Source organism: Mobula birostris, chromosome 7 (assembly GCF_030028105.1).
Source record: "Mobula birostris isolate sMobBir1 chromosome 7, sMobBir1.hap1, whole genome shotgun sequence".
In the NCBI taxonomy this organism is placed as follows: domain Eukaryota; kingdom Metazoa; phylum Chordata; class Chondrichthyes; order Myliobatiformes; family Myliobatidae; genus Mobula; species Mobula birostris.
In genome coordinates, this window is record NC_092376.1 from 70352246 (window position 1) to 70374143 (window position 21898).

The 21898-nt window shown below is 40.0% G+C and overlaps 1 protein-coding gene across 7 annotated transcripts in view; it reads left to right on the forward strand.

Annotated features, from left to right (window-relative positions):
• fat3a (FAT atypical cadherin 3a) overlaps positions 1–21898 on the forward strand; it is a 728759-nt gene that overhangs the window by 219137 nt on the left and 487724 nt on the right. For all 7 annotated transcript variants that reach the window (XM_072263367.1, XM_072263369.1, XM_072263370.1 and 4 more), the window contains exon 3: positions 11063–14377. In XM_072263367.1, the coding sequence (XP_072119468.1) occupies positions 11080–14377 (3298 nt within the window). In that variant the 5' untranslated portion in view covers positions 11063–11079. The remainder of the gene's footprint in view (positions 1–11062; positions 14378–21898) is intronic.

Here is a 21898-nt window from a genome sequence, read left to right on the forward strand (position 1 = left end):
TCGATGTTAGAAGTTGATGAGCTGTTTCTCAAGCATGCATTGGTTCTCATTGTAACAAGACAGGAGGCCACAGGCTGATGGGTCAGAGTGGGATGGAGGATTAAAACAGTCAGCAACAGGAGACTCAGGGCTGGCTCAATGGGCAGAACACCAGTGTTCTAGGAAGCACTCACCCAGTCTGTGTTCGGCTTTTCCATTGTAGAGGACACCATATGGCAGTACACCAGATGGAGAAAAGGGCAAATGATGCCTCACCTGGAAAGACTGTCTGTGTTATTGGATGCTGGGAAAGGAAGAATTGGTAGGACAAGTGTTGGATCACTTGCTGTAGGGAAAGATGGTTGATGGGAGTTAAAATGTGAACCAGGGAGTTACAAATGGGAAGAGGAGAAAAGTTGTGCCTGGAACTGGAAATTGGCAAGAATGATGTTGAGTGCAGATGCTGGTTGGGTGGAAGGTAAAGAACGGGGTACCGCTATCATTGTTCTGCTAGAGGAGAGAGGTTAAGTACAGAAGTGTGGAAAATGGATGAACTGTGGTCAAGCCCTTTGTTAACAATTATATACGGAGAACCCTCATTCAAGAAGAAGGGAGGCATTCAGAGGTGCCTGTGCAGAAAGTCTCACCTTTGGAGCAAGTATAACTGAGATAGAGGAACTGGGAGAATGGAATAGAGTCTTGATGAAGGGTTTTGGCCCGAAATGTCGACTGTTTATTCCTCCGTAGATTCTGCCTAACCTGCTGAGTTCCTCCAGCATTGTTTGTGTGTATTGTTCTGGACTTTCAGCATCTGCAGAATGTTGTGATTATTGTGTTTATAGAGAAGCGAAGTGGAACAAAGTTTGAGGTAGTAGTGGGAGTTAGTAGGCTCACTGGTGAGTTGCTGTATAGCATTGGAACTGGACTTGTCGCACCATGTTGCAGTCTGCTTCAGCTACTCGGGTTGGGGGGGGGGATGGGTGCGTAATCCAACAAATGGTGGAAATGATTGGCTTGGATGTTTCTCTTGTGATCACAAGACCCTGTTGGACACTGGTAATGTAGTCAGATTCACTGGTTCATTGTGAGACCGATGACAGGAGAGCCGGTTATTGTGCAGACGAAGCCCTTGTGCCTCAGAGTTGCCTGTTGTGGTTGCCAGTGAAGTAGACGCTGAACTGACTGTGTGCCATTGGATTGTGTACTGGGCTGGTGCCGCCCATGGTGCTGCCCTCTAGTGTTCACTCCTGGGAAGACAAGTTGGATTGCATTCTTCTGCGGCTGCAATTGCATTAAATGAGAAACTGCTGCGGCTTGTTCTTGCAGAAATGTGGCTCCAGGGCAACATCAATACACAGGCCATGACACGCAAGGACTTGTGCTGTTTTATGATTATTTTAAACTATTTTGTGTAGCATTGTTTTTCTGCTATCATAATTGTTGTGCTCTATGTGCTGTGCCCTGTGTATGACTGTTGGTACTGTCTTTTGCACCTTGGCCTCAGCGGAAAGCTGTTTCATTTGATTACATTCTGATGTGTGTTTGAATGACAAACTTGAACTTGAAATCCATTGTACAGGGACAGGCCGGACTGATAGGTCCATGAAGACAGTTCTGCCTGGAATCTTGGGAGGAAATGAAAATGACCGATGTGTAGTTGGAGCACTCAGATTTGTAGAGAGAAGGGCTCAGGGGGTGATACTGCTACTTAGAGACTGGCAAATGATGATTTGATGTTTGGTTAATTGTGGTCCAGAGCATTTCAGAATTACTGTTCAGCTTTTGCAACATGGAGTTCAGTTCACGGTATTATAATACTGCCACATTTGATGGTAGACACAATGTCCGAGTTCAGGTTGGTCCTCAGTAGAATGGATGCCGAAGGTTCGAAAGAGGGCAATTTGTGTATACAGAGTAAAATCAAAATTGAGTTGATCAATGTCATATCAGCAATTAGCAGTGAAAGGAGGAAGTGTTCTAGGTGCATCAAAATTCTAAAGGCAGGAGTATGGGTAGTTCTATATGTTTGGGCTGCATACCTTTCTCTCAGTTTCTCCTTCGGCACTATTACAGCATCAGCGACCCAGGTTCACTTTTGTCCCTCTTTGTAAGGAGTTTGTCCTGTACATTCTCCCCATGACTGTGTGAGCTTCTTCCAGTTTTCTCCCTTTTTCCAAAGGCGTATGCATTAATACGTTAATTCGACACATGGGTATAACTGGGTGGTGTGGCTCCATAATTATTGTTACTAATTCGTTAATCAGTGATCATTTCTGCTTAAAGTTACCTTGATATGCAAGAGAATTTTTTTTAGAAGGTTATCGCCAATTTGGGTACATGCTCTCAAAAAGATTCACCACCCTTGCACTGTTAGAAACATTTTTACATCTGCCCTTGTGTCACCCTTAGGATGTCTTGCATGTTTCAAGAAGAAACTCCAAGGAATATGGATCTATTTTCTCCAGCTGCTCATGATACAATTACCCTCTCCTGCCAGGAATATCGTTCTCCATGCCAGTGCATTCTTTCCTCAATAACGAGGACCAAAACTATGCACAGTATGCCAGGCATGGTCTCAGTAGTATTTGTACAATTGTAACAATACTCCTCTATTTCTGAGCTCAAAACCACTTGCAATAAAAGCCATTGTACCATTTGCTGTCTTAACCTGTTGATGGACCTACCTTGTTATCAGGGTACACAACAACATCTAGATCCCTCTGTGCTTTGCTCATCTGTAATCTTTCTCTATTTGTCTGTCTTTAAATTTCTCTTACTAATCTGATTTTCACACACTAAATTCCATTTACTAAGCTTTTACCAATGCACTTGACCTGCCTATATGCTGTTAGAATCCACATCTCCTCATTGCCATGTGTCCTCTCACATGTTTCTCTGTAATTGTCAAACCCAGATATCTTACACTCTGTTCCTTCTGATTACACTAGATGACTTGATTAATGAAATAAAAACAGAAGTTGCTAGAAATAATCAGTGGGTCAGAAGTGGGAGAAACAGAGTTAATGTATTTGTACAATGAGTTTTTGTCAGAACCTGATAGAGTTACTGATAATCTTTAGGAAACAGAGAAATGATCATTTTAGAATAAGATGAATGATGGCGGAAAGATAAACATAGGTGGTAATAGGATGAACAAAGGAACAGTAATTCAGAAAAGGTGTGACTAGGAAAGAATGTCAGGGTTAATTCTGTTTTGAGGATGAAAGGCTGTAAAGACCATCACTGGGTTCCGGCAAACTAGCAATAGAGGAGCTGAAGGCAGTGTGGACAGGGTTAATGAACTTAACCTGTTCTTTAACAGATTTGACATTGTGGCCCCTGCCCATCCCCCACACGAGTAATCTGTTGTCTGCCCCCAACCAACACATATTCCACTCTCCCCTCCTATCCCTCCTCACAGCCCCCCACCCTGCTCTCATGACTATACCCCTTCCCCACACAAAACCACTATGGTGGGCTTCACAGCTGAATAGGTGAGAAGACAGCTGAAACGTCTCAACCCAAGCAAGGCTGCAGGACCGGATGGTGTCAGTACCAGGGTGCTCAAAGCCTGTGCCCCTCAGCTATGTGGAGTACTTCGCCATGTATTCAACCTGAGCCTGAGGCTCCGGAGGGTTCCTGTGCTGTGGAAGACGTCCTGCCTCGTCCCTGTGCCAAAGACGCCGCGCTCCAGCGGCCTCACTGACTACAGACAGGTGGCATTGACCTCCCACATCATGAAGACACTGGAGAGACTTGTTCTGGAGCTGCTCCGGCCTATGGTCAGGCCACACTTAGATCCCCTCCAGTTTGCCTACCAGCCCCGACTAGGAGTTGAGGATGCCATCGTCTACCTGCTGAACCGTGTCTACGCCCACCTGGACAAGCCAGCGAGCACTGTGAGGGTCATGTTTTTTGACTTCTCCAGTGCGTTCAACACCATCCGCCCTGCTCTGCTGGGGGAGAAGCTGACAGCGATGCAGGTGGATGCTTTCCTGGTGTCATGGATTCTTGATTACCTGACTGGCAGACCACAGTACGTGTGCTTGCAACACTGTGTGTCCAACAGAGTGATCAGCAGCACTGGGGCTCCACAGGGGACTGTCTTGTCTCCCTTTCTCTTCACCATTTACACCTCGGACTTCAACTACTGCACAGAGTCTTGTCATCTTCAGAAGTTTTCGGATGACTCTGCCATAGTTGGATGCATCAGCAAGGGAGATGAGGCTGAGTACAGGGCTACGGTAGGAAACTTTGTCACATGGTGTGAGCAGAATTATCTGCAGCTTAATGTGAAAAAGACTAAGGAGCTGGTGGTAGACCTGAGGAGAGCTAAGGTACCGATGACCCCTGTTTCCATCCAGGGGGTCAGTGTGGACATGGTGGGGGATTACAAATACCTGGGGATACGAATTGACAATAAACTGGACTGGTCAAAGAACACTGAGGCTGTCTACAAGAAGGGTTAGAGCAGTCGCTATTTTCTGAGGAGACTGAGGTCCTTTGACATCCGCCAGATGATGCTGAGGATGTTGTACGAGTCTGTGGTGGCCAGTGCTATCATGTTTGCTGTTGTGTGCTGGGGCAGCAGGCTGAGGGTAGCAGACACCAACAGAATCAACAAACTCATTCGTAAGGCCAGTGATGTTGTGGGGATGGAGCTGGACTCTCTGACGGTGGTGTCTGAAAAGAGGATGCTGTCCAAGTTGCATGCCATCTTGGTCAATGTCTCCCATCCGCTACATAATGTACTGGTTGGGCACAGGAGTACATTCAGCCACAAAATAATCTGCAGATGCTGGGGTCAAAGCAACACTCACAACACGCTGGAGGAACTCAGCAGGTCGGGTAGCATCTGTGGAAAAGATTGGTCGACGTTTCGGGCCGGAACCCTTCATCAGGACTGAAAAGGGAAGGGGCAGAGGCCCTATAAAGAAGGTAGGGGGAGGATGGGAAGGAGAAGGCTGGTAGGTTCTAGGTGGAAAAACCAGTAAGAGGGAAGATAAAGGGGTGGGGGAAGGGAAGCAGGGTGGTGATAGGCAGGAAAGGTGAAGAAAGAATAGGGGAAAACACAATGGGTAGTAGGAGGCGGAACCAAGAGGGAGGTGGTAGGCAGCTGGGGGAGGGGACAGAGTGACATAGGGATAGGGGAAGGGAGGGGGAAGGAATTACCGGAAGTTAGAGAATTCTATTTTCATACCAAGAGGCTGGAGACTACCTAGACGGTATAGAGACTCATTCCACCAAGATGCAGCACAGAGCGTCATAGGAAGTCATTCCTGCCTGTGGCCATCAAACTTTACAACTCCTCCGTTGGAGGGTCAGACACCCTGAGCCAATAGGCTGGTCCTGGACTTACTTCCTGGCATAATTTACATATTACTATTTAACTATTTATGGTTTTATTACTATTTATTATTTATGGAGCAACTGTAACAAAAATCCAATTTCCCCCGGGATCAATAAAGTATGACTATGACTATGTGCCTGTTTGCAAGTTTGTCCTTCAGGGTATGTTGCTCCTTTTACCACCATTATCCTCAGGTCAGGTGCCTTGCCTTGCCAATACAGACCCATCAGGTATTGGAAGCACATGATACCTTGGCCAGAATCTGCTGGTTGAGAGCATATCAGGCCCAGCAGCTGCTGTTCTGCCATTTTGGGAATGCCGTTGACTTTGTGACTGTGGGCCTTCACATGTTGTACACTCAAACAAGTGTGATGCGTTGAGGATGCACTGTGCATAGAACATTGTGCCACAAATGCCTTCATCAAAACCAACCTGAATCCTATGCACCACACATTTAGACTATCGCGCTGTAGGGTTTCTAGTCTACAGAGGCTGAAAGGGATATAAGTGGGTTGAAAGAACAGACAAGATTAAACTTGGTTCATAGGGTGGGAAAGTAATGAAGAAATAAGTAAATGTTAGTGTGCAGAGTGATACGAGCACCCTGCTGCACAACATGCCCTGCAGGTACAGCAAACAGTTTCAAAAGCAACCAGTATGTTGGCTTTTATTGCAAAGAGCTTGAAGTACAGGGACAAAGATGCCTTTTAGTAGTTAATACTGGTCTTTCATGAGATGATAATTGAAATATAACATTCAGTTTTGTTCTCTGTTCCTAGGAAATTTCTTATGGACCTTAGAAACACTGAAGTAGAGGATTTGTAGCTTGATTCCTGGGTTGTGGGAGTTGACATTTGAAGAGTGACTGAGTAAGATGGTGCTACAGTGCCTGGCTTTAGCTCAATGAAGGATAATCTTATTGAAACAAGATTTTGAGAGGATTTAATAGACTGGAGATGCACAATTATTTCTTAACACTGGAGAACACAGAATGTGACAGCACTTCTCTGAATAAGGCATCAAATATTTAGGAATTGGATGAAGAAAATATTGTTTCATTGAGGAATGCTCAGTTGTTAAATATATTCAAGACAGATCTAAAGCTGTTTGGATTTTGAGTGAATCAAGGGATATTGAGGTTTTGGCAAGAAAGTGAAGTTGAGATTGAGGATCAGCTGTGATCCTATTAAATGATGGAGTAGGTTTAAAACATTGTTTGGTCTATTCCTGTTCCTTTATCTTATATTGCAAGTTGATTTAGCTTATATTAAATCAGTCCAGTTTAGACAAGTATAGATGTGAAAACAGTTTATCCAGGAAGATTAGGGAAACCATCATCTGCAGTGTTCTCATTCATTATTGGTTTATTTTCCCATAAAATATTATCTCTCAGATAATTTCCACCCAAAAATAAAATACGAAAGACGTTACTGTTAACTTTGAAACTAATGTTCTGCAAAGTTACAATAACTCTCTCTTTTTTGGCCAATTGAAGCAAATGCCCACTTTGAATTTGAACATTTATGTATATGGATAATGGACATGATAAGAAGTTGCATGCTAATTACATTTGTTTTTGGATTGCATTGTTATTCTGACCAATCTTGAGAGAGAATTAAAATGAATAGAGGAAATAAAGAACTAAATGAATGGAATTGCTGACTAAAGTCTTCATTTCACTTCATTCATAAAGAATGCTGCATAATATAAATAAATGTTTCATGCAATTTTTAACGAGATGAATGGGTGGAGGGATTCAGGTTTGTGGACCATTAGGATCTTGCCTGGGGCAGAGGCAATCTATACTAGAGGGATAGATTGTACTTGTACTAGACAGGGACCAATATCCTGATAGATTTGCTAGTGCTTTTCAAAAGGGTCTAGTTTAGTCTGATGGGGGTGGAACCCAAGTAAGTAATGTGGTGGATATGAAAGCTGAGGCAGATATAGAAGTTAAAGCGAGTTGAGCCTTATCCAGATAAAGGTTCTTGATCCGAGACATTGGTTATCCATTTCAATCCACCACTGCTGCCTGACCAATGAGTTTCTGCAGTAGCCCATTTGTTGTTTGAAACAATCAAGTCCAGTGGGAGTGAGGAAGGTCTGATAAGCTATACTACATTTACCCTAGATAGGGCAAGCGAACTCAGGGCGTGGATAGGCATGAGCTCATGGAGCTCAGATAATAAAGCTATTACAAAAACATGGTGGAGGAATGGGCAGGATTGACAACTCAATGTTTTGGGGTACAGGTGCTACAGGCATTTTAGAGGTGGGGCTAGAGAGGAGGTGGTGGTGTTTTTTTGATTTGGGAGAGCATTGAGGTGTAAGGTTTTACAAAGGTGCTACTGGGGCTGGAGGACTTGAGTTACAAAGAGAGACTGGAGAGGCTGGGCTTTTTTCCTTGGAGCATAAGAGACTGGGCGATGATCTTATAAGAGTTTATAAAATGGTGAGGATTGCGTAAGATGTACACTTGTAATTTTTTTTTTCCCCCAGAGTAGAGGAGTTTAAAACCAGAAGGCATAGGTTTAATGGGAAAGATTGAATGGGACCCTGAGGAACAAGATTTGTTGAAATATGAATGAGCTGCCAGAGGAAGTTGTTGATGTGGGTACAATTACCATGTTTAAAAGACATTTGTAAGGTATGTGGATTAAAAAAAAAGAGGTATGTGGGGCAAACACATCAAATCGGATTAGCTCAAGTCATCATTGAGGAGGTGGGCCAAATGGCCGTTTTCTGTGCTGCATGACTATAATACTGCACTTGCCTGAAACTCAGTTTAACTGAGCTTTCACCATAGCGGTCTACTTCAAACTTTCCTTATTCTTCTAAAGTGTTGCTTTGGGTGTCAGAAAACACTGGCTGTTTCAATACCCATCCGACCCACTGAAATAGAGAAAGATCATGTCTAGTAAGCCTAAGGCCAGCAATTCATTCATGGATCAAGACTTTGATGTGGCTCCATTTAAAAAAAACTTCAAAATACAACAAGGCTTAAATAAAGAGGTGGCCAAAAATCTTGAAAGAGTACCGTGTAATAATTAAAAATGAACCAGTTTTCTCTGAAAAAAGTGTGAATAGCTGAAGGAGAGAGAGTGATTAATTGGCTGAAGAGTCAAAGGCAGAATCAGTATACACAAAGACTTTATCCGAAAGAATGGTGGACACAGACTTGCAGATAATTTTCATTCGCACACAGAGTAATAGAAGGGTAAGTCTTTAGTCATCGCTGGAGAAAAATGGTGGCTGCATTGTGTATCATACATAAAGCCTAAGTGACTCCTTACTGCACTTTCCCAAATTCTGACCCTATCGCCAAGAAAGACCAGGGCTTTGCGTGCAAGGGAAGACAATATCCTGCAGGTTCCTCTCTGAATTTCACATCATCCTAACTTGTAAGTTTATGCCATTCCTTCATTGTTGTTGGGTCTAAATTCTGGATCTTCTTCACCAACAGAACTTCTGAGTGTACAATTTCTCAGGACAGCAGCAGATCAAGAAGGTGACTCACTACCTCCTTCTCGAGGGAAGTAAATGTTGGGTTTGTCAGACCCCCACACATTATGCCTTGGCATGGGCAACCGCTCTGCCCTGACTGCAAGAAACCGTAGAAAGTTACGGTCTCAGCCCAGCACATCACAAAACGCAGCCTCCCCTCAATCGACTCCGTCCACACATCCCGCTACCTTGGTAAAGCAGCCAGCACATTCAAAGACCCCACCCACACAAGACTTCCTCTCTTCTCTCCCATCTCAACAAGCAGAAGGTACAAAAGCCTGAGAGCACATACCAAACCGGCTCGAGGGCAGCTTCTACCCCACTGTTATAATACTAGTAAACAGATCCCTAGTACGATAAGGTGATCTCTTGACCTCGCAGTCTCCCTCATTATGAACTTGTACCTTATTGTGTACCTGCACTGCACTTTCTCTGTAGCTGTAGCACTTCACTCTGCTCTGTTATTGTTTTATCTTGTACTATCTCTATTGTAATGAATTGATTTGTATAAAGGGTATGTAAGACAAGTTTTTCACTGTACTTCGGTACATCTGACAATAACAAAACTGATTTACCTATATGTATATGTTTTTTAAAGTGCAGTGCAATTGGATTAATTTGATAACTTTATTGAAGAAATAACCCAAGCATGATATTTAAAATTACATCCTTCTGTGTTGTAGCATTCTATGATTTTATAAATCAGGTATTTTTGCAACAGTTTTGAAAATACATGATGACATGGCACTGTGTCAGAATGTGTGAATTATAGCCAGGAGTGAGAGTTGAAATGTTTCATTGAACTCAGTCTATCAGTGTTACAATAATGCTGACACTTGCTATTACTACAGTACCGCATCAACTCTTTACAACTGCAATAGGGACCTAATCTGGCAATCTCCCAGAATCTAGAACTGCAGTGGGAATTGTGCCAGTTGGTGACTGTAGCAGGGAAAACTAGTAAATGATTTAAGCATGTGGTTGGATAAGGTTAGCAGTTCCTGGACATAATGATTGTACTAAATTTATGCTAACATGTTTTGGATAAACTTGTTCCTGGAAATTTTGGATAGGTAAGAAGAAAAAGTTTAAGTTTAAGATATATGGTTTTGGTCTTTTTTTCGCCAGAAGCAAAATAGCAGAGTGAATTCTCTTTGGAGAGTAATACATGTGTATTTAATGTGTGCAGACTGGAGGTCAAAGTCCTAATGTAATTCAAAACTGCTCCTTTTTCCCTTTCACGTAGTGTTTGTTATAGTGTATAAATTGTTTACTAATTAAATGTATGTTTCTGCAGAATGGAAGTGAGTAGTTTTAATATAGCTACATCAGCTTCACACTTTAAATGAATTATTTGTTGTTACAAGTATTTTTTAATTTTGAAAACAAAATTCCAAAGTAATTTCAAGACATTTGCAAAATATGCTGTAGGGTGTTGATCAAGTAAGGTAACTTGAGGTATTGCAAGCTGGTGAGCTCTAATGGGCTGAAGGAGCTTCACTATATTATGATTAGCTAAGCTTACCTTTGTAATTTTGACCTTTTAAATACAACTTTTGAAAAAAAATTGTTGCAAAGATTCTATGTAAAACTAATGAATGAAAAATTACCAAGTAATTGCATTTAATTTTTTTTGTTCTATCCATGTTCCTTAGTTTGGTAACAAACTTTAGTAGGAGCACCTCAATAATGCTTATTAGGTCAGAGTAGATTGTTATACTTTGCAAAAAAATCTAAAATCTGTAATGTACACGTTAAAAAAAAATGCCTGTACTGCTGTCTGTTTCCAAGATAAAACGAATGGAGAACCCGTAACTAACATTGGTGTGTCCCCTTAATAGCATCAGTTATTGTACTACACTGATAAAAAGCAAATTAATCATAAAAATACTAAATAAAGGAGTGAGAATGATGCCAGCATATTGTCTTTCAAGTAGTTTGTAGGGAAAAAACAGTAGCTACTAAACAATGCATGAGAGTCATTGCATAATTCATTAAAATGAACTGATCAATTTTAAGCAGTGATTTGCATGAATGAATGTTCATCCTATGGTTAAAACACCTTTCCTAAGCCAAAAAAAAATTAAATGATTATCAGATTATTAAACAGATCATCAGATGTCTTGAGCTGAGAACAGTAAGATTCTAGACAGGAATGAGGTTCTAGTGAGTAGAATAAACTATATGGCCAAAATTTGTTTGTAACCTTTTTTTCCATCAATATCTTAGAATGCAAGAATGATGGGATGGATGTAATGATGGGCTGCAGGGCAGACTTGCCACTCTCCTTCCTCTGTCTCGTCCTTCTGCTGTTCCAGCTGTTTGACCCCAGTTGTCAGAGTCGCCAGTTTCAAGAACCAGCGTTGTCTGCAACGTTCCAGTTTACACATTCCCTGTACAATGCTACAATTTACGAGAACTCTGCTGCAAGAACCTATGCCAACAGTCAAGTTAAAATGGGAATAAGTGTGTCTGATCCATCATGGGACGTTAAATACAGGATTATTTCTGGAGATGAAGACAGCTTTTTCAAAGCTGAAGAATTTTTACTTGGCAATTTCTGTTTCCTCAGGATAAGGACTAAGGGGGGCAACTCTGCCATATTAAACAGGGAAGTTCAAAATCACTATTTGCTTATCGTGAAAGGCACTATCAGAGGGGAAGCCTTGGAAGCATGGACAAAAGTGAATGTTCAAGTCTTGGATATGAATGATTTGCGCCCTTTATTTTCTCCAACAACATATTCTGTAACTATTCCAGAAAATACACCTCTGAGAACCAGTATTGCACAAGTGACGGCAACAGATGCAGATATTGGATCAAATGGAGAATTTTATTATTATTTTAAAGACAGAGTTGACACCTTTGCTGTTCACCCAACCAGCGGAGTGGTTTCTCTGAGTGGCAGATTGAATTACGACGAGACCAACCAATATGACTTGGAAGTTTTAGCAGTGGATCGTGGAATGAAGCTTTATGGGAACAATGGAGTAAGCAGTACCGCAAAACTAGTCATTCGCATTGATAGAATCAATGAACATGCACCATCTCTAAGTGTGGTGACTCACATTCCTTCCTTGATGGATAATGATCCTACCTATGCCGTTGTTACTGCTGATGACCTAGATGATGGAATCAATGGGGAAATTGAATCAATATCCATCGTAGCAGGTGATCCTCTAGAACACTTCCAACTCGTTAGAACTGGATCAACAGGGACACAGTATCGAATAAAGGAAGCAAAACGAATACCCTGGGGAGATTTTCCATATGGTTATAATCTCACCCTACAAGCAAAAGATAAAGGACTCCCTCAGAAATTCTCTGCAGTGAAAATAGTGCATATTAGAAATCTGGTGGAAGATGAACACCAAGTGACATTTGAAGAAGATCTCTATGAAGTGGAACTGAATGAATTTGCCCCTCCTGGAGTTGTGGTGGTTGTTGTTAAGCTGAAGCCAGAGCCACCAAATGTTGAATATAAACTTAGTATAACTGAAGACGCTTATCATTTCCACATTAATCCTCGGACTGGTCTCATAACCACAGCACAGCACATAAGTACCCTCGAAAGAGAACATTTCGTGTTAGAAGTGGAGAGCAATGCCAATGAGAGCAAAGTACGTGTTATTGTAAAGATCGAGGATGCCAATGATCACACCCCACAATTTCAGCAGCAATCATATGAGGCATTTGTCAATGAGAGCGTGCCCATTGGCAGCAGTGTGCTTGTTGTTTCTGCCATGGATAATGATCAAGGAGAAAATGGATACGTAACGTACAGCATTGGCAATCTGAATCCATTACCTTTCACAATAAACCAGTTCACTGGTATCATTAGCACAATCAAACAATTAGATTTTGAGTCTTCAGCTCATAGTTACAAGTTTGTGGTTCGTGCCTCAGATTGGGGATCACCTTATCGACGTGAGAGTGAGGTAAATGTGACTGTATTTGTGCAAAACATTAACGACAATAAACCCCTCTTTGAGAAAGTGGACTGCCGAGGAGTGATTTCCCATGAGTTCCCTGTTGGTGAACAAATAACTGCAGTTTCAGCAATTGACGTTGATGAGCTGGAATTGGTAAAATACACAATCATTTCTGGGAATGAACTTGGATTCTTTGACTTAAATCCTGATTCTGGCGTGCTTTTCTTAACAAAACCATTGGATAATGCAAATCTAAAAGAAGGGTTTTTTTCACTTCAGATAACGGCTTCGGATGGAGGGAACTTTGCTGATCCAATGTTCCTCAACATTTCCTTGGTGCATGGTAAATTTGCTACAAAGGACTACATCTGCAGGGAAACAGGAGCAGCTCAGAAATTAACTGAGAAATTACTCAAAAGGGCTAAAATAAACAAGTCAACCATGGAAGACGTATTCCTCGACCTTTATTCAATTAATAGGCAGTCCCCACAGTTCGATAAATCCTTTCCTTCAGAAATAAATGTTAAGGAAGATCTTCCTGTTGGCAGTACGATTGTTAAGATCATAGCTTCAGATGCAGACAGTAGCTTCAATGGAAAAGTTGTATACACCATTTCTGATGGCAATGATGATAGTTGTTTTAATATTGAAATGGAAACTGGATGGCTGACAGTTCTGATGCCTTTAGATCGGGAATTAAGTAATAAATACATTCTGAACATCACTATCTATGACTTGGGTTCTCCTCCAAAGTGTGCTTGGAGACTCATGACTGTCCATGTCCAGGATGCTAATGACAACAAGCCTCAATTTTTACAAGAGTATTATTCCATTACCATTCCAGAAGATACACTAATTGGTACAGAAGTAGTTCAGATTGAGGCCACAGATAAAGACCTGGGTCGTAATAGTGAAATAATCTACACACTGTTAACAAGCACTCACCAGTTTGGTATTAATGCCTCAACTGGTATTGTTTATGTGACTGGGTTGCTTGACCGGGAATTAATTCCAAATTGTACATTGAAAATAGAAGCCCGTGATCAGGCTGAAAGTGGTCATCAACTTTACTCTGTGGTGGCACTGGAGATTACTTTTGGTGATATCAATGACAATGCTCCTCGTTTTGTTCCTTCAAGTTACTTTGTTAAGGTCCTTGAAGATATGCCTGTCAGTGCTGTGGTAATGTGGTTGGAAGCTCACGATCCTGATCTTGGCTTAGGTGGCCAGCTGCGTTATTCTTTGGGAAATGATTACAATGGGAAGTTTGAAATTGACAGAGCCAGTGGAGCAGTGCGTCTGGCAAAAGAGCTTGATTTTGAGAAACAGCAATTCTACAACCTTACAATTCGTGTTAAAGATAAAGGCCGGCCGACATCCTTATCTTCAACGTCATTTGTAGAGATTGAGGTAGTTGATGTGAATGAAAATCTTTACGCGCCACGATTTTCAGAGTTTGCCAAGAAGGCATCTGTGAAGGAAAATGCACCAATTGGAACAAAAGTTGTGCAGGTGATGGCCAAAGATAATGATGAAGGAAGGGACGGAGAGGTACAATACTCAATCCGGGATGGCAGTGGTCTTGGACGTTTCACTGTCAATGAAGATACAGGTAGGACTCAGCAGATGTCAAAGATCCTCGCTAATTTGTCTTATGTGTGATGCGTAAGGGTCTGGTAGATTTATTTCCTGGTTAAATTGAATTTCTAATTAGTGTAAATACAGTGGATTCCGGTTAATTTGGACATGTTGGAACGTGTACACTTTTGGCCCAATTAAGCGGCAACCCCAATTAGCCAAAGTTTCATGGAAATAGTTAAAAAAGGTATACAAAAAATTTGGTTTAACAGAGTAACAAATTAAGTATTTAAATGAAATGTAGAACAAATCAGAACACTATCAGTGCTATCGTAGTACTATAAAACTGTGTGTTAGTTTGTAATAGTTATCGATAGATGATACTGTGTTCTTTTGATTGACTGTAAATGAACAAAATCAGCACAGACAGCTAGTGTGGATAATGGTCTGCCTTCAAAAAATGTTGCTGCCAATTGCGTCTTCTGAAATTTTATTGCATTGTAACATTCACGTTGATTGTTGATAACTTCAAATTCTTTGTAGTTTCTAACTTGTTGAAGTAGTGAAATCGTTTCATTTTCACCCCCGTCCTTTTTTGGCATCTCTAAGCCTGAATGCTTGAAACTACAGTGAGCAAATGAGTTCTGAATTATCTTGTCAATTATTTCTCACCAACTATCAGTAACAAAAATCACTGCTATTTGAACACAGACACATGTAACTAATACTATAAGCATAGTGTAGTGTCTAACGGCCACACAAGTGCATGCGTCTTACGCTAGTTAAAAACTGTTTGGCAATGGTCTCCTGTCCCAATTAAGCGGCATGGTGTCCCAAATAAATTAAGGGATTTCCAACAATTTTCTCGATTAGTTTTTGTTCTTTAAGAGTTGTCTCAAATAAGTGGCTGCCCCGTTTAGCCAGTGGCCCAATTAACTAGAATCCACTGTGTTCAGATATTTGTTAAACTAGTTTCTTATCTCTTATCATTAACTGAAAATTATATCGGAGTAAGTTGTACATTAAAATATCTATCAGATTTACAATATTTCATATTTTTATATAAAGACTATTTGGAAGGAAAATTAGGTTAAGTAATGCAGATGTTCATTGAAAAAGCAGAGCATATGATATTTTTGCAGTTCTTATTGGTTTTATTAGATTTTGTTAATTCTTGAAAATATTTTGACAGTAATGGATGGTCATAATTTGTTGATGCACATTTACTACATGTGTTATTGCTTTGTTACAGATGGTACAGTGTAAAGTTAATATTAAGAATTTGTGGCTAGCTGGCATGGTGTAGTGCTGCATAGCATTTGATATGTACAGTCAGTAGAACAGAACCTATTCTCAGGTGCTCTCAAAATCTGCAAGTGTGTGATGTGATATAGAAGGTTAAACAAAACATGCAATACTCATTCAAGGCTTATCTGATGTGAGGTGCACACATTTTTAAGGCTTATTCTAATATATATCATATTGCTGAATTAATAGTTCACTGTGGCTCAACTCTCATTCAAGTTCATTTAAAACTGATAATAAACAGTTGTGCAGCTTTCTTTTTTATCAGCAAATAGCTGAGATTCAAAGCACCAGCCTTTAATTGCTTCTTTTGATGGTGTTGGCTAGAACTGTTGTTTCTTTCATTTTTCCCCCACTGACAAAGAAGTGTTCCTCCATCATAGAGCCGAGTTCCGCTGTCAAACATTGCCTTGACGACGTATTTTATAATTAATACAAGCTTTGTCAACCATACAAAAATGTACTTTATATTAGCATTTTTCTTAAGTGTTTTGGATTATTTTATAAATGTTAAAAATGCTCATGATGGAAAGCTGATTTGGAAGAAATCCAAAGAAGTCGACTTGGGTTGCTTCCTGTTTTTAAGTACTTAAATACTGAACAGTCACTTCGTTGGCCTGAGATGAAAAGCGGTGTTACTGTGACCTGTAGTTTGACAGCTTTTCATTTACTGTTGTGCGCAGTTGTTCAGTCAGTTGTCTGATGACCCAATGGCTGGCTTGTGCACAGCATTTCTACAAAGAATATCCTGGGGGATTAAGGAGGAAGAATGTCAAAGTCAACATTTTGTTATTTTCTTTCAAAGTTCTATGAATCATGCTGAGTTTTGAATCTTTAGATTTTCGTCATAAACTGTAGGGTATGTCTTTGAAGGGATCTGAAATTTTTAACACATTTTACATTAAGCCAGGTCCATTTTATTTTATGGTTATTGTAACTATTATTGAGCCTTTTTAAATATTTGCAGAGTTCAGTGTGTATTGCATCCTTAAAACTGATCATAATCAAATTCTTGAGAGTCTCACTATTAATGCCACCTTTCAACTTGGCGAGATACAGACATGCACTGAACTCACTGCATATCTTTGCATATCCTTGGGTCCAAGAAATAATATCCAAAAAAAATTCGGAAGAAGCCTACTGTGCAATCCACAATCCCTGTTTCCATTTAGTTATAATTTAAGTTTATTGTCATCTGACTGTACATATATACAATGAAATGAAACAAAGTTCCACCCGGGCATGGTCCACCCACAGAACTTAAATCACACATAGTACATAAAGCAAAATATTGCCATAAATAAGATAATTTATATACCTTGTAACTTACCTTATTTATAAAGCATATAAAAATTAGTTAATAACATACAAAATGTATGTAGTATGCAGCACAGATGAACAGTACAGTAAACAGCTTGCTGCCCTAGTGATGAGACCTCAGTAGTGGCGAAAGTTAAGAATATATTAATAATGGGGCAGGACGGTTTTGAATGACAGGTAAGGTGTTTCATTGTGTTTATTTCCAGTATTTCCAATAGACTTTATTGAAACAAAATACCTACAACTTTAAAAAAGCCTTTTGCACCTTCAAAACATACCAAGTGATCTCATAGCCAATTAATCTATGAAATTTTCAATGTAATCCTCACTTTGCTGCGTATGAGGTAAATAATCCTTGATGCTGCAAGTTTGATAGTTGAACATTTCCCAGTAAAACAATAAATTGTCTTTTGAATATGCTGTATGTTATATTATAATTCCACCTTTTGTCAGATGCTGTTTCAGTATTGACACCATTTAATCATTTTCTGCGATTTGGCTCATAGTTATCATACTGCTAATTTGAGTTCCCTTGTCCTCAAGACAAATTGAAGTTGAGGTAACAAAATCTGGATTTGTGAGTTTGTCACTGGATGGATTAATAGCATACGCATAAGAAATTTAGCTCAAAGGCATTAACTTTCTGTGAAGTAAATTAATACCCTAGCAGTACTCTCCCAGCTATACTCCAATTCATCTTTACCAGTAGTGTTATAGCAGTTCATTTTAATCATTTAAAAGCAAATGCAGCACCTACAATGATCATTTTAACCTTAACCAAATTCCTAGTGAGCTGAATAGATATAAATGGCTCTGTGCATTAGATAATATATTCATCTAAAATGTTTGTAAATTGCACAGTCTGGAAGCTTCTCTGCAAGAAATTGCATTAAATTAATTTGCATCAATCAAAGATGAAGCAGAGAAATTGAAAATGGAATTAAAACAGAAATTATATTAAATTAATATATTTCCTGGCTTGATTGTTTTTAATTAATCAAGATGTATTGTATTTAATTGGTCCCCAGTTTCCAGTGTGACCAGTTTGGCATTATTAATGAAGAACCTCAGGATCCTAGAAAAGGTTCAGGAAAGATTTATTAGAATGGTACCAGAACTAAGGGACTTCAGTCAAGTGGAGTTCTCTATATAGAAAATATGTTAAAGGGGCAACTTAATTAAGGTGTTCATAATCTTGATGTTTCCTTTTTATAGACAGTACAAGGCTAATGGCAGTTGGGTTGGCAACTAGAGGGCACTGTTTCAAGGAACTTGCTAAAAGTCCAAAGGTGACATGAGATCAAGAACATGTTTACTGTGAATTGTGACTATATGTTATACGCTGTCTGAAGGCTGATTCAACAGTAGCTTCCAAAGGAGATTGGAAAAATACATGCAGGGAAATATTTTTTGAGTTATGGAGAAGGCAAAGTGGAGTGAAATAAATTGAGAACGCCTTAACCATGGGCACAGGCACTAGAGATCTGAATGGCTTCCTTTTGTACTTCATTGTGGAGATTCTTATTTTTGCCTTTTTCATATTCTAGTATTGTATGGTGTTTAAAAGAGGAAGATGTTTAAAATAATATATTTTTATTACACCTTAGTTTACAATTTGCATTTGGTTCTGACTTGTGTTGACTAATTAAGGAACGAGACAAAAAAATTGTTTGTTTTCAGTTGATTAATAAAATTACACTAACGTATCATAGAGTCGGTGAACACTACAGCACAAAGAAAGGCTGTGGTCTGTGCCAAACCACTAATCTACCTAGTCTTATTAAACTGTATCCGGATTATAGACTTCCATACCACTCCCATTCATGTACCTATCCAAATTTCTCTTACATGTTGAAATCGAGCCCGCATCCACCACTTATAATTTTGTATGCCTTTATCAAATCTCCCCTCAGTCTTCTACTCTATAACGAATAAAGTCTTAACCCACTCAACCTTTTCCTAACTCAGGTCCTCGAGTCCCAGCAACTGCCTTGTAAATTTTCTCTGCACTGTTTCAATATTATTTACATATTTCCTGTAGATAGATGACTAAAACTGCACACAATACTCCAAATTAGACCTCTCCAACATCTTATACAATTTAAATATAACATCCCAGTGCCTGTCTGTACTCAGTACTTTAATTTATGAAGGCCAATGTGCTAAAAGCTGTCTTTATGGCCCTATCTACCTGTGATGCCACTTACAAGGAATTATGGATCTAAATTCCCAGATCCCTCTGTTCTACTGCAATTCTCAGTGTCCTACTGTTCACTATTAAAGACCTACCCTGGTTGTTCCTACCAAAGTGCAAAACCTCACACTTGTCTTCATTAAATTCCATCTGTCAGTTTTCTGCCCATTTGTCCAAATCCTACTGCAAGCTCTGATAGTTTTCCTCACTGTCCACTACACCCCCATTCTTGGTGTCATTCACAATTTTCTGATCCACGTTTCTACGTTATGATATTATCATCCAGATCGTTGATATAGATGACGAACAACTATAGACCAAGTACCGTTCCTGTTGTGGCGTGGATGAAATCACTGGAGAGACAGAGTAACTGGTAGATACAAAGCAGCTTCTTTATTGGACAAAACAACGTATAGCAGGCATCATACGGATGGAGACGCTTTCAGTGGAAAGGTCTGTTAGCCCAATGTGGGCTCGATATTTATTTGCTAAACACAAAAGGCAATCCCTATGCACAAAATATCGACAATGCATAGTCAATGCTTTCTTTTGAAGCTACATAGAAAACATCACACCATCTGACTTCATCCTTTCCTCCTGATGCCCACATCTCTGGGTTGGTACTCACAGCCTTTAGGAATGCAGGTTAAATCCACAATACATTTATTTGGTATTTTACATGCTAACATAGAGGACAATTCATATTTATAAAGTATAGATAATACTGTCTTCGAAACTACAACATCTGGTCAAACTACGGCGTCAGCAGCGTCTGGTATTCACAGCTTTTAGGAAATGCAGTGTTATGAACTCAATCCACAGTACTTTGTCAAACAGAAGTCTGGTGGCCAAAGTCATTTAAGTGTAAATGAATCATCTACCCAGAAACTCACTCTAACAGATCCCGACGGCTCACCGCTAGTCACAAGCCTCCAGTCAGAGAGGCAATCATCTACTATCACTCCCTGGCTTCTCCTGCAAAGCCTATGTTGAATCTAATTTACCACCTCGTCCCAAATGCTAAGTGACTGAAACTTATGAACCAGCCTCCTGTGCGGAACTTTGTCAATGGCTTTGCTAAAGTCTATGCAGACGATGTCCACTGCCTTTCCTTCAACTTTTCTGATAACCTCTTTGAGAAACTCTATAGGATTAGTTAGACATGACCTACCATGAATAAGGTCATGTTGCTGTCCCTAATCAGGCCTTGTCTATTAGAATACTCTTAATGATAAGGTTTTTCTAAGGTAACTTAGAATGTCTTCAGATAACTCGTTTCAAAGTATATTTATTATCAAAGTACAGTTATGTCAACATATACAATGCTGAGATTAATTTTCTTGTGGGCATCAATAAATCTATAGAACAATAACCATAATAGAATCGAAGAAAGACCCCATGAACTTGGATGTCCAACCGGTGTGCAAAAGACAAACCGGTGTAAGTACAAAAAAAGAAAAATAATAATAAATAAATAAATAAGCAATAAGTATCAAGAGTCCTTGAAATGAGTCCATTGGTTTGTGGGGTAAATTGTTGAGTGAGGTTATTTGCTTTGGTTCAACAGCCTGATGATTGAGGTATAATAACTGTTCCTGATCATGGTGGTGTGAGGCTCCTGTAGTTTCTTCCTGATGGCAGCAGCAAGAAGAAAGCATGACCTGGGTGGTGGGGTCCCTGATGATGGATGCTGCTTTCCTGTGACAGCTTTTAATATGTATGAGCTCAGTGGTGGGTAGGGCTTTACCCATGATGGACTGGAATATTTCCAGTGTTTTTTGTTAGATTTTCCATTCAAGGGCAGTAACTGTTTCCATTCCATGTTATTATGCAGCCAGACAATATACTCTGCATTATAGATCTATAGAAGTTTGTCAAAGTCTTAGATATCTTGCTGAATTTCTGATGCTAAGGAAGTAGCTGTGCTTTTTTCATAATTGCACTTGCATGCTGGACCCAGTATAGGTCATCCAAAATAATAACAGCGAGGAATTTAAAGTTGCTGACCCTCTCCACCTCTGATCCCCTGGTGAGGACTGGCTCACGGGCGTCTGGTTTCCTTCTCCTGAAGTCAGTAATCAGCTTCTTGATCTTGCTGACATTGAGGGAGAGGTTGTTGTTATGATACCACTCAGCCAGATTTTCCTCCTAAATGAACATTCATCACCACCTTTGATTTGCCCTGCGACAGTGATGTCATTAACACCCAGTTAGCCATCACCGATGTCAGGCTTGCCGGTTTATAATTTACCTGTTTATTTTTAGAGCCTTATTTGAACAATGGAACATTAGCTATCCTCCAGGCATTTGGCATCTCACTCAGCACCTCAGGACAATTTAATTCTTTTTCCAAAGCTGCTGCAATTTTTCTTCTAGCCTCCCTCAATGTATTGAATAAGAAAACTTTCTGAACACATTTGACAAATTCTATCCCATCTAACTCTTTTGCAGTATGGGAGTCCTGCTCAGTATGTGCAAAGTTAAAATCACCTACTGTCACAACCTTATTTTTCTTGCAATTTATATAGTACTAGTTTTTGAAGTCACGATATCACAAATTTCCTTTGTTTACCATTGAAGTAGTTTATAAGCAAGATCATTGTCTGGTATGGGCGGGGGGCTACTGCACAGGACCAAAAGAAGCTGAAGAGGGTTGTAAATTTAGTCGGCTCCAACTTGGGCACGAGCCTGCAAAGTACCCACGACGTTTTCAAGGAGTGGTGTCTCAGAAAGGCA